General features: G+C 43.7%; 2 protein-coding genes and 1 non-coding gene across 3 annotated transcripts; 2 read left to right on the top strand and 1 right to left on the bottom strand.

Annotated features, from left to right (window-relative positions):
- Positions 1 to 377: 377 nt before the first annotated feature.
- On the top strand, positions 378 to 4,006 carry RPS2 (ribosomal protein S2). Its single transcript, XM_075179299.1, has 7 exons — positions 378 to 549; positions 721 to 810; positions 1,476 to 1,583; positions 1,697 to 1,870; positions 2,958 to 3,117; positions 3,698 to 3,789; positions 3,879 to 4,006. The coding sequence occupies exons 1-7, from the start codon at positions 379 to 381 to the stop codon at positions 3,960 to 3,962; spliced, it is 879 nt and encodes a 292-aa protein (XP_075035400.1). The 5' UTR covers position 378; the 3' UTR covers positions 3,963 to 4,006.
- LOC142098728 (small nucleolar RNA SNORA64/SNORA10 family) lies at positions 2,566 to 2,704 on the top strand. The gene has a single exon (XR_012678403.1). It is a non-coding gene; the product is annotated as a small nucleolar RNA SNORA64/SNORA10 family (small nucleolar RNA).
- A 3,525-nt stretch (positions 4,007 to 7,531) lies between the features above and the next one.
- On the bottom strand, positions 7,532 to 12,983 carry NDUFB10 (NADH:ubiquinone oxidoreductase subunit B10). Its single transcript, XM_075179298.1, has 4 exons — positions 12,787 to 12,983; positions 10,218 to 10,356; positions 8,364 to 8,503; positions 7,532 to 7,740 (listed from the first exon to the last, which is right to left on the bottom strand). Exons 1-4 carry the CDS (start codon positions 12,923 to 12,925, stop codon positions 7,640 to 7,642), a joined length of 519 nt encoding a protein of 172 aa, XP_075035399.1. The 5' UTR covers positions 12,926 to 12,983; the 3' UTR covers positions 7,532 to 7,639.
- Positions 12,984 to 16,787: the final 3,804 nt, after the last annotated feature.

Here is a 16,787-nt window from a genome sequence, read left to right as displayed (position 1 = left end):
ACATCATGGCTGTGTATTTTTTACCTGTAGTACAGTAAAAAATATCTTCTTGTTTTTTGCTTGTACCCCTATGGGATGTGAGCAAAAATCTGCAAATATTTCACAGTAAAATATGTCCCAAGCGTCTGCGTGGCCGTTCCACAGACCCTCTGCACATATATTTTTGAACGTTACGTCCCATACAATAGTCTAGCAATGAAGTTTCTGTAATGTGGGCTCTATGGTTTAGAGATTGCTGGCAATCAGGAGTGGCTTCCACACCGTTCTTTCCAGCCATGTGAGAGTAATATAAGCGCTGATCAGTCATCTATAAATGATTAGGCTGCACTGGGGGGGGTAAATCGCCAGTTTTAAAGACTGATATCTGTATATTATGTAATGGCTTTATTTATTTTTTGTTCCTTGCAGCAAATGGCGGACGACGCCGGTGGTAACAGGGGAGGTTTTCGCGGGGGCTTCGGCAGTGGGGGCCGAGGTCGCGGGCGTGGTAGAGGCAGGGGCCGTGGAAGAGGACGTGGGGCCCGTGGAGGAAAGGCTGACGACAAAGAAGTGAGTATATTGGGTTTACATGGGGAGGTTTAATAGTCCCATGTTCTGTAATGCAGTGTTAATTGCCGGCAATGTTTGCGGTGCCATGTTGCCGCCAATTGTATCTCCCCCTTATGAGTGACTTTCCTCACTGATCTTTTGGTGAATAAAGTTAATTGTCTTCTGTTACAGTGGGTTCCAGTCACCAAACTTGGCCGTCTGGTCAAAGATATGAAGATCAAGTCTTTGGAAGAGATCTACCTCTTTTCCCTGCCAATTAAGGTAACTTTAATACATTTGTTGTTTCTTTTGTTTGGATGGGCTGTTGAACGTATATCTTAGTGGTAAATTTATCAAGCTGCGGGTTTGAAAAAGTAGAGATGCTGCCTATAGCAACCAATCAGATTCTAGCTGTTATGTATTCTCCAAAATGACATCTAGAATGATTGGTTGCTATAGGCAACATCTCCACTTTTTCAGACCTGTACCTTGATAAATTTACCCCTTAGGGGCATATTCAGTTAGGCTTCTGGTCCGCAGGAACAGGCCGCAAAGTCAATCAACGGTACCGCAGTAACGTGGATTTTAGTGCGCACCCTATAGGACTGTGTAGGAAAATCCGCATTATTATGGTACCGTATTATCGTCAATACTGCGCACATTACCGTGGACCGGAAACCTAATTGAATATGCCCCTTAATGTTTTTGGGTAGAACAAATGAATTCTGTATTGTCATATGGAGATATTTGCTGGCTTTCAGAAGGCTAGTTTGTTTGAAGATTGCTAGCAGTATAATAGGGGTTACTTAAAAACACTGTCTAGTAGAACAATAATGCTGGGACTTTTAGTTCTTCCATAGCAAGCTAGCTCATGGTGGCTTCCCTCTACTTTAGACTGAAGTGTTTTGTGTTTCCCCTGTATTTATACTTGACACTACCTCTTGTAGGAGTCTGAGATCATCGACTTCTTCCTGGGCTCCACTCTGAAGGACGAGGTCCTGAAGATTATGCCTGTGCAGAAGCAGACCCGTGCCGGACAGCGAACAAGGTTCAAGGTTGGTTTGACGCTACCGGCTTTAATCCCTATCTTTCTAGTGATGGATAAAGGCGCAATGTGTGTGTCTCTGAGAAGTGCAGTTTCTCATTTATTTTACTTTTTGATGCTTAGGCTTTTGTGGCCATTGGGGATTACAACGGCCATGTTGGTCTTGGTGTGAAGTGCTCCAAAGAAGTGGCCACCGCTATCCGTGGGGCCATCATCCTGGCTAAACTATCCATCGTACCTGTTCGTAGAGGCTACTGGGGTAACAAGATCGGCAAGCCGCACACCGTGCCCTGCAAGGTAGGTCTTATGTCGTTTAACTTGTATTACAAGTGTCCGGAGCAATTGGTTTATTGGGGAATAATGCTCTTTACAAGGGGATCTATATGCTGAACCATTTATCCCTCTGCAGACTGTAAGCTTAGGTTTAGGCATTTGTTGATTTACCTCTGTACCTGCAGTATTTTTCATTTATTGTTTTCTACCTCTGGTAGAAGATTGTTTTTAGGGAAGACCATATTTGTAGCTGTCCACACACAAATATATCTGCAGCAATATTGGGTAATTGTAGGCCAGTGTTGGCTAACCTGTGACACTCCAGGTGTTGTGAAACTACAAGTCCCAGCATGCTTTGCCAATATATAGCAGCTTATGGCTGGAAGGGTATGCTGGGACTTGTAGTTTCACAACACCTGGAGTGTCACAGGTTAGCCAACACTGTTGTAGGACGTGGTGTCTGTATATGGGCACCCATGGCTGATATTGGGCTTCCTGTAGGTAGTTATCGGACAACAGACAAGTTGGAAATGGCTACTTATATATACTTTGCCCTGTCTGCAGGATCTTGTGTGGCCAGTATTACTAGTGCCTTTATAGAATCTAGGTAACATTCTAGAACATTATTTTTAACAGTTAATTATTACAATTCTAAATGGAACATAAAAAATACAGGGTTAGTATTTTTTTGGGGGGGTCTTATGCTGTATAAAGTCTTTGGTCTCTCAGCTCTGCTCAGTTACACGTATAAAAGTGGTGTAATTGTCGTTACAAGAGAGGCATAGTAACGAACTTCATATGCACGGCAGGCTGACGTCTTTACGTGGTCTTCCTGTTCCTGTTTGAGGCTCCACATGTGGTCATGGATCCTGAAAGTGAACGATTGCAAAAAAAGGTTTCATTTGTGTAGTTTGCTCCCTTGACCTGAAGGTGGTGCTGTATCTGTTCAGTCTAAGGGGAATATGCAGTATGCAGGCTGCCACAAGCTTGTCTGTATAGTCAGTCACATGGGCATAGCTTGTATGTAATACTAAGCTACAGAAACTAAAGATATTTTTTTTTTAGTTTAAAATAAAACTTGGTGTAACCGGGGCTCTCCCTCCTTTCACAGGTCACTGGCCGTTGTGGTTCTGTACTGGTGCGTCTCATCCCAGCCCCCAGAGGTACTGGCATTGTGTCTGCTCCTGTCCCCAAGAAGCTGCTGATGATGGCTGGTATTGATGACTGCTACACGTCAGCCAGAGGCTGCACTGCTACCCTGGGTAACTTTGGTAAGTGGCCACCCAGTTGCTCTGAAAGGTTTGCAGCGATTTGTAGTGGTGGAAGATGGCAACTTTGCTTTCCATGTACTTTAGGCCTCATCTACTTATCCCATATCTGACTTAATGAGTTGATATAAAATGATGCCATGCATCAGTCAGCGAGATGTCAATTGTAAAGCGCTACGGAATTTGCTGGCGCTATATAAATAAATGTTGATGAATGATCATTAGCCTGTTCAGTGTTCTACGACAGCAGTGCAAATGGCAATTGAGGAAATAAGCAACCAATTCATTTTAACGTCCTTTAATGGAAATGGGTGAAGATGTTGAGCTCTTAGTGGACAGTCATTAGGAAGGACTTACTAGGTTATGTTACATTCTCCCTGCTCTGCTCAGTCACACCTGTGCTTATGGTGTGATTGTCGTTATATGGGAGATAAAGTAAATGAGCTTACATATGCACGGCAGCGTGACCAGTATAATGGCTGCGCTGTTCCTGAATGAGGCTCTACAACCTGACGTGACGTTATAATAATATTACAGTATATGGAGTTTAAACCATAAAATAACCACCTTTATTTTTTTGCAGCTAAAGCCACTTTTGATGCCATCTCCAAGACCTACAGCTATCTGACTCCTGACCTCTGGAAGGAGACGGTGTTCACCAAGTCTCCATACCAGGTACATCTACTGGCTCACTGCAGTACGGCTGAACGTGTGTGGTCTCCGTCTCCTCCCCATTTACTCACAGCTTTGTTTCCTCTTTCCAGGAGTACACCGACCATCTGGCGAAGACTCACACCAGAGTGTCCATGCAGAGGACCCAGGCTGCCCCCGTTCCTGCCACATCCTAAACACTTTGTCAAAAGGAAATTAAACTGAAACCAATGACCTTTTATTTGTTGTGGGTTTTATTTGGTATCTATAGCTGTAATAGTGAGGGTGGGACCACACTTCTACAATATTCTTCCTAGGAGCTTATCTTGTAAGTGTAGACAGACTGGGCCCTTGTCTGTCCATTGGATTTGGCAGCTGTTCTCCTAAACCCAGTGATTTTAGCCCAGGAAGCATAACGCTCCTGATTTGCTTTATAGGCTTTGATGCTACACCAGTAGTAGCAGATGTTTTGTGGCTGAATCCATAGGCGCATGTTTCTAGTGAATGGATAGGCTGCATTCCCATGAAGTGTGAGCCTGTGGTCTATAACATGTCAACCAGTGGTTTCTTCACTGGGATCACTGAGACAGGTGAGAACTTATGGCTGAGCCATCATCCCTCTTCTAGATCTGTCCTAGGAAAAATACTCCTACCAGGAACTTGTTCCAAGCTCTGCTGGTGCCACTCAGACCGCTTCCTCCTATGTATAAGGTGGGCCAGGGCAGTGACCTCGTCTTCTCAGCATGGCAAAGAAAACAGATTGGAAGAGTGATGTATATGGGGTCTGTGTTCCCATAAGGACAACATGGAGAGTGTAGAGGGTGAAACATGGTTCTAAGATACTGTAGACTAAGGGAGGCTAAAAAAAACAAACCCCTAACACAAGGGGAGAAAGATTGGTCCAGGTCACATATTAATGCCTGAGATAAAACTGTAGGAGAGGCCAAAAACACTATATGCATCCCTGTGATGCATGGAGTGTAGGACTTGCAGCCATATGTGGTGCAGCTCAATGTATTGTACGGAGTTCAGGCTGGGACTGTGTGGATCCAGGTAGTCGTAGAACATGGACATTAATGGCAATTAATATAGAGGAGATAACATTTTACAGGAGAGCAGATAGTTAGCAGGGAAGTTATTTTGAACAATCTACTCTAGAGCAGACTAGAATAGATATTTACCTCTAGGGCACATACTGGTTACAGGCTGAGCTATAGGAAACCCCAGATGGGGGGTAAGGTAAGTTCTGGAGAAATCCTGGTCTGGGCCCAGCTCCTGTACTCACAGGCAGACATACTCTTGATGGCTGAGAATTCAAGGCAGAAAGAGCTGAATTGACAACTGACCAAAAATCAAAGCTAAAGCCCCCTAGTATGCCCCCCACTAGCTGTGGGACAGGTCTCTGGCTGCTTATAGAGGCTCATCCTGTTACAGCTAAGTGCCACATGTTGGGTTGGCACACTTGTCTGAAAGGGGAGAAACTGTTTTACATTATTATTGTGCTGGAGCTCTGAATTTGAGATTCATTATTATGCTGTGTATGCATGATCCCTGCACCAGGCTGGGTCACATGACCCCCCCCCCCCCTGCACCAGGTGGGGGCACATGACCCCCCCCCCCCCCCCCTGCACCAGGTGGGGGCACATGACCCCCCACCCCTGCACCAGGTGGGGGCACATGACCCCCACCCTGCACCAGGCTTGGTCAATCTGTGGTTCTCTGGGTGTTGAGACCACAAGCCCCAGCATGCTTTGCCAGATGATTGCTGGGACTTGTTTCACAACACCTGGATGGTCAGGTTGCCCAGGCCTCCACCTTATCCAGTATAGAAGTTGAACAGCATATTTCTTCAGCCCACAACCATGCTACCTGCCCATGTGTATGACACGGAAGTTGTGGAGCTGCATTGCTTGCTGTGATTGGAGGATCATAGAATACTGGGTGATACATATAGGGCAGATCATGTTGCTCCTTTGTAGTAGCCGTATACTCTGCTACCAATGGGCTCTTTCCCCAAGATCATGCTATGTGCTGCTGGCTTGTAATGGTTCTAGGAACCAGATAAGTAAGTAGCCTCCTTGGGCACCAGATTTAAGTCCAATTTAGTATCTATGAAACAAGATCGTCAAACACAGATCATCCACCAGGTCATTTTGTAAAATCTAATGCAATGTGGGCCAGCATGACTAACATTGCCCTGAAGCATATAAACAGTTTGAGGGGAGTTGGAATAAAGCAGTCAACGTATTAATGATGCACCAGAGGTGGTGGTAGTGTGCTGGATACTTCTCATGTACTTGGCTGTGGTGGAGATACAGACTGTTCATCACCATTTGAGGACAGAGTGCTGACCTCTCAAAGCCTTATTCAGGCTATAGCCAGAAGATGTCAGGAGCTGAATATTGGAGAGTGTTATATTTAGAGGTATAGGGATTTGTGTATTAGGACAAGTCCTTCCCGACAAAGCAATGTGACAATATGTTTTGCAGAGCCACACAGCTAACCCAAGCTTCTTATTCCCCAACTCTCACTCCTACATCCTACCTAAATGCAAGCAGGAATATCTATCCATCCAGTCTGGATATAAAAGTGGAGGTGTTAACCACAGCAACCAATCAAATTCCAGTTATTTTCTAGAAATTAATTGGATAAATGACAGCTAGAAGCTGATTGGAGGTTTTACCCATAACCACATTTCTTTTACAAGGATTGATGTATGATTGATATTATGGAAACAATGTACACACACTTTAAATGATGGGATTTTTTTTCAATCTAGAAATATCACAGCAGGTTTAATTTGAAAGGATTGTGGCTACTTTAGCTTTCACTTGAAACCATGCATAACCCTACATATTTAAGGGTTAATCACATATGTATGGATTCAGTACTGAGATTTATTTTTCTATGAACTGGAATGTGCCAAGCTGTGAAATGTCTAGAAACAGATAGACCTTGGTTCCCACAGGATGGAGACTGGTGACTAATGTTCTGCAAATGCTGAAATGTTAATATCAAAATATAGATAGACTGTGTCCTTGAATCCCAGTATGCTCGTATTCTCACTAATCACAACTGCTGTCCTAAGCAGAATATATTATGTTTTACACAGCTATAAAAGTCAAATTGTTTGTTGGGAGAGATATCTGACGAGATTGCTCTCTAAATGATATAATTCATACCTTGCTATGGCAGCTGATGCCAAACTTTTTCAGGGTCTCCATTGGTTTTTCAAGGCACCTGTAAGCCAAAATAATGACCAAATAGTCTCTGGCCTTGCTCACCCCCGATCCTGGCCACAGCCCACCCCTTACCCGCAGTGCTCAGTTTTGGGAACCGCTGACCAATGGCCATGGAAGAAACTTAAATTATCTTCCAAATTCCCCTGACAACACAGTTCATGCAGCCACTTTGGGGGCAGTACCATTAATTATCCTTTCAATTCGCTAGAAGCTAGTGACATCACTAAAGAATGCAGCACTTAGAATGGATAAGTTGTGGTCACATGAATGGTCTACAACATGGCCACCGTCAGAAGTCTGTAGAGTCCATTTCAGAGAATGCAAATATAAACACTATCTCCAATGCTCAACATTCAGGCAGATCCATTGTCCATAACCCTACAATACCTCCAGAATTTACTGCTTTGACATGATAAACAATGATGTACAGTGATTACTCTATGACTGACAGTGTACAATGGTACTTCAGTCCTCAAGGTGTTCTGCCTCTATAAAAAGTGTTGGACACAGACAATATCAACATATTGATCCATAGATGTTTTTATTATACGGTTACGTTATAAATGTTTCGACTTGAAACAAGACAAGCAGCATGAAAATGTACATGCGTGGAAGGGATTCATTCTAGGAGTTTAGTCCTGTGCCTGAGCAGCGGCTTTCCTCTCTTGTATCATCCTTTCCTTCTGCTTCATGAGGCACCTCCTGGCATTACCAAAAGCCCCGAGGTCCTGATCTAAGAGGGTGAAATCAGCGTTATTGCAGAACGCCAACAAGTGGCCACATGGTCTCATCTGTTAAACTCCGTAACAAGTAGTACAAATACATTTTTTTAATTATTTTAAATCCTCCTTCTGCTGATAAGATGATTTGCAAACCTTTGCACTCATGCTGTGCTCTGTTTTTGTTCATTTAACAGAATAGTTAAAAAAAGAAAAAAATGTCTGGTGCAATTTACACACGTCTTCAAGAAAATGTCCGTCACACAGACAATCATAACAGATTATTACAGCTGTAACATTGCAATGCTTTATAGAAATGTTATAAAAATTAGGGGTGATCACTTCTGAAGCTGGTAAAAATCACCCCGTTCAACCGTTTATACGATATTGATTAGAAGAGGGAGGGGGATGTTAGAGCCAAGATTAATCTCTTCAAACTTTCTTGATACTTATCAAATGGGTTATCCAGCTCACAACTAGATATGTTAGAAAAAACTACTAGACTCTTTATTTATCCACCAGTAGATCCGGGAAGCAGAGGAAAGTCAATTTGTAAATCGCAAATCATTTTCTTATCATGAATTGAGGGAATATGCATAATATAAAGAAAGAAACGGGAAAACACAAAATATCTTACATCTGGCCTGATACCCCTGGCAGACTTGAGCGTACTGTTCCAGCAACTTGGCGCAATTCTGGTCAGCGCTGGCCCCTTCTCTCGTCTTGCACGCTGTAAAACGTTCACGTACAATTCTGACTATTTCCTGATCAACCAGGCTTAAAAGAAAAAATAAACAGTAAAGGAGCCATAAGACATTCAAATTACATTAAGACTTGATATTGGTTGGGGGGTTTTAGATTGTTAGGGAGAAAAACTAGACTCTTCGGGCTAGATTTACTAAGCTGCGGGTTTGAAAAAGTGGGGATGTTGCCTATAGCAACCAATCAGATTCTAGCTTTCATTTATTTAGTACTTTCTACAAAATGACAGCTAGAATCTGATTGGTTGCTATAGGCAACATCCCCACTTTTTCAAACCCGCAGCTTAGTAAATCTAGCCCTTCCTCTCCGTTATAAGCCTCTTCCTCATGTTTACCACGAGCCCAGCAAGCAGAAATTAACAAAAAGAGAAGTGGAGTAGAAACCGTGCCTTCCTCGGTGGTCTTTTCAATTTTGTGCTGCATGTACAATCCAATCCCCTATAAGGCCTTCAGAACCCAGCAAAGAGGAGCAGGATCTGAACACTACATTGTTGTTCCATAGGCTACAAAGTGCAAGCAGAAAAAAATATAACTAGCACGTCCCTGAAAGGGAGGAGGTCCGGGAACAGTCAGTGTCTGTCAACCAGAACCACATAACCTGGACAAGCTAGGCTCAATCATTAGCCATTGGCCACCACCGTGAAGAGAGCTGGTGATCTGCACTGTGGTGCGTTTTATATTAAAATAAACTCTCCCCTGCAGGTAGGTGGCCAGGATCCACGGCTGAGGACCAAAGTGGGGGCATGGTGTTTAGGTGGACAGAGGGGGTATTTTAATCCCCCCCCATCATGCTGCTACAGACATGTGACCCTGTCCCTCCAAGGAAGTGGTGGTATGGCCTTACAGGTCACAGCTGAGGCTGACCCTCAGTAGAGGTGCTACTAAGTACCGTAAGGAAATGGAAAGAAATTAAATTACTGAATGCCACAGGCCCTGTGAGCACCTATACAGGGAATGAGCAGGAGAGTTATAGGGAAGAGGAGGATCCATAGTGTTCCTCAGCATCCTGCTTCCTAGTGGTGAAACAAAACCTTCTATGTCCCTCTTCTGCAGCCTCCTAACACGATGGGGGTATTCTCTGGTTTGTTTCGTTTACTTCTATGGGTATGTGACATTTGTCATCGTTTTTTCCGCACATCCAGGTTTCTGAAGTTTGTCCACTGCAGTACATTATTACATGCGTGATTTAAATGTGAGGATGGGGTATTTTCTGTTGTATTCACACTTATTTGACGATGGATAAAACTTCAACGCCATTAATATCTCTGCGACATATTTTGCATTGTATTATATGTGGCATTACTATAGGTCACTGTTCTTGTATTCCTTTTTGTATAATTATTATATACTGCAGGAGATTAATCTGTTAATTATTTTAATTTGTATGGTTTCCCTTTTACACGGTGTCTTTATATCTCTGAGTCGGATGCTCTCCTAGTGTTTGCTCGCCTTATTTTGATCATACATGCAGTATTTAATATTGTGTATTTTTTGTTGAACGCCTAGATTTGCACCAAACATTATTTTGGGTGGTATTAAGTCTTTATGTGCTGCATTTAAAAGCCATTTCTTTTGAATTGTTCCAGTGACCTTACCCTGAAAGGGTCATGGCAAATAAGTTTAGAGTCTAAAGATGATTCAGGAAATACTGCACGGAGATCATCAATGTGTAAGTGATAGAATTGCAAAGGAGAACACATTATAAAAGGTCCTTTAACCAAGATACTTACAAATCTCTTTTCCATTGCACACCAGCTTCATAGTGACACAAATAATCATCCTCAATACATTGAGAAAGATCAGGAACACGTCGGAATTCTTGATGATAATAATAAGTCTTTCTCGTTGCTCGCTGGCGTTCCATCCAATCTGCAAGGGGAATTTTACAGTTATGTCTTATTCTTAAATTAGAAAAAAACAAAAAACTGTCACTACATACACTAGAGTGCTGGGATATACCAATGAGAAAGGTTACAGAATTAAAGAGGCTGAAACTACTAAAAATAAATATAACTACTTATCTCATACTTGCCTACTTTCTGCAACTTGTTTCCGGGAGAGGGGCGCTGCCAAGTGCGTCATTTTGACCCGCCCCCGCTACGAAAATGCCCTTTTGTCGCAGGGGGCGGGGCCAAAACCGTACCAAAATTACACGATTCGTGGAGAATCGCGTCATTTTGGTACGGCAGTAGCGGGATGCAGGAGATTTGCCAGCTCTCCCGGGTGTCCGTGAGACCGACCCGGATTTCGGGAGTCTCCCGGACATTCCAGGAGAGTTGGCAAGTATGACTTATCTACACAGCAGATACCAGCAGCAGGTGACTGCTTGTTTGGGGCTGATGCCTCTCCATGAGGTCAAAAGTTCCTAACAAATTGATAGGCTGTTTCCATTAATCATGAATGGGTCAGTCAATATAAAAGTTACCAAAGAGAGCGAGGTCTTTTATAAGTGCTGGTTAAAAGGGGGCAGACAGCAGTTGATCCCTAGACATCTATACAGCAGACCCAAATGAGTAGAATCTCAAAAAGAAAAAAGGATGTTAGTACACAGAGCACAATTATATAATCAGATACAAGATGAATGTAATTATAACAAACATGTCTGGAAGCAAATAGAAGAGTTTACAAATCAGTGTTCTGCCCAGCACCTATTTCCAGGGTGCTCCACCCGGGTTTTCTTTGCCACCCTGCACCTGGAGCCCAACAGACTCCTATTATAATCGAATAAACCATTGTTTCTCCTATTAGAACAAGCACTATGTGAGCACTACAGCCAGCAGTGTGTGTGTTAGACCACTGACCACCAGTCTGACCAGTCCTGGCAGGTGTGGGCAATAACCTCCAACATTTTTTTTTCTATTATTGCAAACTATTACACTGCCCCCAGCTGGCTGGCAAAATTTTCTGGGGAGAACACTGCATATAAATACAAATCTGAACCTCAGACACACAATAGTGACCATTTAAAAGTCAACATGGATTCGGAAATGTATTGTTTCAACTCCTTACAGCGCTGGAAGTCGGTATACCACATAATAAATAAAACCAATCATCTATAGAAACACAACAAGGTCATATGAGGATGACGGAGATGGTGCAGTAATTCCACTGAGGATAGAGGGCATGGGGGCCAGTTATTCTCCGCCAAACATGATTTACAGCAGGCCTTCTCAACCTGCAGCCCTCCAGGTGTTGTGTGAAACTACAAGCCCCAGCATGCTTTTCCGGTAGACAAACTGTCGATAGCTGGAAGGGCATGCTGGGACTTGTAGTCTCACAACACCTGGAGGGCCGCAGGTTGGACAGGCCTGATTTACAGCATATTCCTTAATTTAAAAATGACAAATAATCACTAATAAGGCGCTCTGTGATCCTAAATGCAGCCAAAATCCTGATACAAGTGTATACAACCTGAAACTGTAATAGTAGCAATAAACAATCAAGACATTCAGCGCATAAAAGGTTCTCATAAGTAACATTCCATAAAGACAACATGAGAAGTCAAGCAAATCCTATTGTTCCGTTTCTTTATTATTTTTAATCCATTTGGACTACATCAGGGAAAGCTAAAGGACATTCTTATAGATTTTCGGAGTCTAATAACGAGGATATCGTTGTTGGAGAGGAAAGCATCATAGTGGAATCAATCCTGAAAGTTTGGAGACCGAGAGGAGTCTTTCTGATATTCTACATGCTTATATAACCAGAAATCTGGAAGGAATCCATCTTCTTTATTTTCCACGGAGGTGATGGGAAGGTGTTTCACACTTTGAAGAATATTATTTGTATTATGGAATTTGCCATCCTCTAATATATAAAAGTGGGACTTTCCTATGCACATGGTTGACTTCTCATGTTATCTTTCTGGAATGTTACTTATGAGAACCTTTATGCGCTGAATGTCTTGATTGTTTATTGCTAATATTCCTTAATTTAGTGTATTTACTTGCTCTATGAGGACTGTCCAGCTTTAAGATAAGAAGAGAGTTTTAAAGGAAAATAAATTAAATACAGTTTGTTCCAGCATGGGATAAAAACCACTTTGCTGGTAAATAATCTATGCTGGCAGAGGTGACCTGGGAATAAGGGCCATGACTGTAGATGGGGGGAATAATTTCTTCCTTGCACTCCCAACTTCCTATGGGGGGAAAGTACTCCCAGGCCAGTATGCCTTCCCCATGTGGCTACAGCTCAGAGTCTATCAATGGTAGGGGACTCAGACCCCCCCCTTCCCCTTTGCTGCTGCTGTGGAACTACAAGTCTCAACATGACCAGGTGACACACAGCCCCTCTCCTCACCGTGAAAGGCGGTGACCGGCCTGTCTACCGCATAGTGGAAGACGGTGAGCACCAACTGGAGCGGGTCTGGGAGGCCGCTCTGGTTGTTGGGAGCCGGGGTACGGCTCGGAGGCTCCGGGTAGACATCCTTGTCCGGCATCTCTCAGGTCACCCCGACCCCTGTCACACAGAAGATGGCGACACAGGACCCCGCGGCTGCTGCCTATCGAGAGTTTATACACACAGCAGCCTGGGGGTGACAGAATCGTTTCCCATTTCACTTCATCGGGTCATTATTTCAGGAATCACCCCCCTTGAACCCCCGCATACACAAACAAATGACGTGGTAAAGACCAGATAGGCGCCGAGGACAGCTAAGTTAATCACGGGGGACCTTCACAGACGTTTGGGTTGCGTTTCAAGCCTCGTTTTCGGTTTCGGCGCTTAAATGACAATGTAATGAGAGTTACCTGCCAGCAGGTGGAGCAGTACATCTTCTTACTAATACGAGGTTGCAGTTTATATTAAAATACTAAATTAGAAAAAGACACTTTATTAATACTGTTGCACAGATTAGTTGAAAGTGTATGGGACAAAAAATGCCCTATATGTACAGAAACTCTACTGACAGCATTTATAGAACAACCCCCCCCAATAGTACCTTACACTTTTTCTATGCAATTGCTACTTACATTGTTATTAATATTGCACAGCAGTTCTGCTGGTGAGCTTAGCGTACCTGTTAATTATAGAGGCACCACTTGAAACATTAACTCCTCCCACCTGTCAGTCCAGGAAAGATATGGTTATTTTGACTGCAGGTGCAGAATTGGCATTGTTCACTCCTTACTCCCTCCACGCCTCCCCCTTGAATACCTTTCCAATGCCCGCCAGATTTTTAAGTCACCAAGAACAAGACTGGCAGTATGCTGTCATGGATAGGGGGATACTGGAGAGCTACAGCAGAGGAGCTCACCCATCATGTCAAGGGGCACCCAGACTCAAGATAACTAAAATGACAGCAGACAGAGTCCATGTTTAAAGTGGCACCCGTACAATTTACAAGTACCACTTACCACCCATTTTTGGTGTAGCTCTGCCCCTTTTTTGCATAGAGACACAGGCTGTGCAGGAGATGTATATTTCTTAATTATCACACCTTCCGACTAGAGATGAGCGCACTCGGATTTCTGAAATCCGAGCCCACCCGAACGTTGCCGATCCGAGTCGGATCCGAGACAGATCCGGGTATTGGCGCCAAATTCAAATCTGAAACTGAGGCTCTGACTCATAATCCCGTTGTCGGATCTCGCGATACTCGGATCCTATAAATTCCCCGCTAGTCGCCGCCATCTTCACTCGGGCATTGATCAGGGTAGAGGGAGGGTGTGTTAGGTGGTCCTCTGTCCTGGTAGATCTCGTGCTGTGCTGTTTAGTTCTGTGCTGTGCTGTGCTGTGCTGTTTAGTTCTGTGCTGTGCTGTGTTCTGCAGTATCAGTCCAGTGGTGCTGTGTGCTGTGCTCTGTCCTTCTGAGGTCAGTGGTGCTGCTGGGTCCTGTGCTGTGTCCTGTTCAGTCCAGTGGTGCTGTGTCCTGTGCTCTGTGCGTCTAAGGGCATAGTTATTTCCCCAATATTCCCCTGTGTTTAAAAAAAATAAAAAAAAGTTATTTAAAAAAATACCAAAAACTAATTAATTTTTTTTTTAATTACCACAAAATTTGCACAACCAATCCTGCAGTATAAACCCATTGGTACTGCAATATTACCAAGTTCACATATTCAGCAATAAAAGTCCAGTGGTACTGCAATATTACAAAGTTCACACATTCTGCAGTATCAGTCCAGTGGTGCTGTGTCCTGTGCTCTGTCCTGCTGAGTTCCGTAGTGCTGCTGGGTCCTGTGCTGTGTCCTGTTCAGTCCAGTGGTGCTGTGTCCTGTGCTCTGTGCATCTAAGGGCATAGTTATTTCCCCAATATTTCCCTGTGTTTAAAAAAATAAAAAAAAGTTATTTAAAAAAATACCAAAAACTAATTATTTTTTTTTTTAATTACCACAAAATTTGCACAACCAATCCTGCAGTATAAGCCCATTGGTACTGCAATATTACCAAGTTAACACATTCAGCAGTAAAAGTCCAGTGGTACTGCAATATTACAAAGTTCACACATTCTGCAGTATCAGTCCAGTGGTGCTGTGTCCTGTGCTCTGTCCTGCTGAGTTCCGTAGTGCTGCTGGGTCCTGTGCTGTGTCCTGTTCAGTCCAGTGGTGCTGTGTCCTGTGCTCTGTGCTTCTAAGGGCATAGTTATTTCTCCATTATTCCCAAGTTTTTAAAAATAAAAAAAAAATTATAAAAAATATTAAAATAAAAAAAAGTGATTATAACCAAATTTGCAAAACCAATCCAGCAGTATAAGTCCATTGGTACTGCAATATTTCCAAGTTCACACATTCTGCAGTATCTTGTGCTACATATAATGGAGACCAAAAATTTGGAGGATAAAGTAGGGAAAGATCAAGACCCACTTCCTCCTATTGCTGAAGCTGCTGCCACTAGTCATGACATAGACGATGAAATGCCATCAACGTCGTCTTCCAAGCCCGATGCCCAATCTCGTAGTACCGGGCATGTAAAATCCAAAAAGCCCAAGTTAAGAAAAAGTAGCAAAAAGAGAAACTTAAAATCATCTGAGGAGAAACGTAAAGTTGCCAATATGCCATTTACGACACGGAGTGGCAAGGAACGGCTTAGGCCCTGGCCCGTGTTCATGACTAGTGGTTCAGCTTCACCCACGGATCTTATCCCTCCTCCTCCTCCCCCCCCCTCCAAAAAATTGAAGAGAGTTATGCTGTCAGCAACAAAACAGCAAACAACTATGCCTTCTAAGAGAAATTATCACAAATCCTCAAGGCGAGTCCAAGGGTGTTGGTGGTTGTCAAGCCTGACCTTCCCATCACTGTACGGGAAGAGGTGGCTCGGGAGGAGCCTATTGATGATGTAGCTGGCGCTGTGGAGGAACTTGATGATGAGGATGGTGATGTGGTTATTGTAAATGAGGCACCAGGGGGGGAAACAGCTGATGTCCATGGGATGAAAAAGCCCATCGTCATGCCTGGTCAGAAGACCAAAAAATGCACCTCTTCGGTCTGGAGTTATTTTTATCCAAATCCAGACAACCAATGTATGGCCATATGTAGCTTATGTAAAGCTCAAATAAGCAGGGGTAAGGATCTTGCCCACCTAGGAACATCCTCCCTTATACGTCACCTGAATAACCTTCATAGTTCAGTGGTTAGTTCAGGAACTGGGGCTAGGACCCTCATCGGTACAGGGACACCTAAATCCCGTGGTCCAGTTGGATACACACCAGCAACACCCTCCTCGTCAACTTCCTCCACAATCTCCATCAGATTCAGTCCTGCAGCCCAAGTCAGCAGCCAGACTGAGTCCTCCTCAATACGGGATTCATCTGAGGAATCCTGCAGCGGTACGCCTACTACTGCCACTGCTGCTTTTGCTGCTGTTAGTCGGTCATCTTCCCAGAGGGGAAGTCGTAAGACCGCTAAGTCTTTCACAAAACAATTGACCGTCCAACAGTCGTTTGCCATGACCACCAAATACGATAGTAGTCACCCTATTGCAAAGCGTATAACTGCGGCTGTAACTGCAATGTTGGTGTTAGACGTGCGCCCGGTGTCCGCCATCAGTGGAGTGGGATTTAGAGGGTTGATGGAGGTATTGTGTCCCCGGTACCAAATCCCGTCGAGATTCCACTTCACTAGGCAGGCGATACCAAAAATGTACAGAGAAGTACGATCAAGTGTCCTCAGTGCTCTAAAAAATGCGGTTGTACCCACTGTCCACTTAACCACGGACAAGTGGTTCTGGGCAAACGAAGGACTATATGACTGTGACAGCCCACTGGGTAGATGCATCCCCTTCCGCAGCAACAGCTGCATCAGTAGCAGCATCTACAAAATGGCTGCTCGTGCAAAGGCAGGCAACATTGTGTATTACAGGCTTTA

This window comes from Mixophyes fleayi, chromosome 7 (assembly GCF_038048845.1).
Source record: "Mixophyes fleayi isolate aMixFle1 chromosome 7, aMixFle1.hap1, whole genome shotgun sequence".
NCBI classification, from domain to species: Eukaryota; Metazoa; Chordata; class Amphibia; order Anura; family Limnodynastidae; genus Mixophyes; species Mixophyes fleayi.
This window is presented reverse-complemented; position numbering and strand designations above follow the sequence as displayed.

Bases quoted from the DNA above. Each gene is read 5' to 3' on its own strand.
- NDUFB10 (XM_075179298.1), bottom strand. From the start codon at position 12,925: ATGCCGGACAAGGATGTCTACCCGGAGCCTCCGAGCCGTACCCCGGCT. The intron at 10,357-12,786 runs GTGAGGAGAGGG...TTCCCCTTGCAG, and splicing joins GCCGGTCACCGCCTTTCACG to ATTGGATGGAACGCCAGCGA. The intron at 8,504-10,217 runs GTAAGTATCTTG...TTTTCTTTTAAG, and splicing joins GTGCAATGGAAAAGAGATTT to CCTGGTTGATCAGGAAATAG.
- RPS2 (XM_075179299.1), top strand. From the start codon at position 379: ATGGCTTTATTTATTTTTTGTTCCTTGCAGCAAATGGCGGACGACGCC. The intron at 550-720 runs GTGAGTATATTG...CTTCTGTTACAG, and splicing joins GAAAGGCTGACGACAAAGAA to TGGGTTCCAGTCACCAAACT. The intron at 1,584-1,696 runs GTTGGTTTGACG...TTTGATGCTTAG, and splicing joins GACAGCGAACAAGGTTCAAG to GCTTTTGTGGCCATTGGGGA.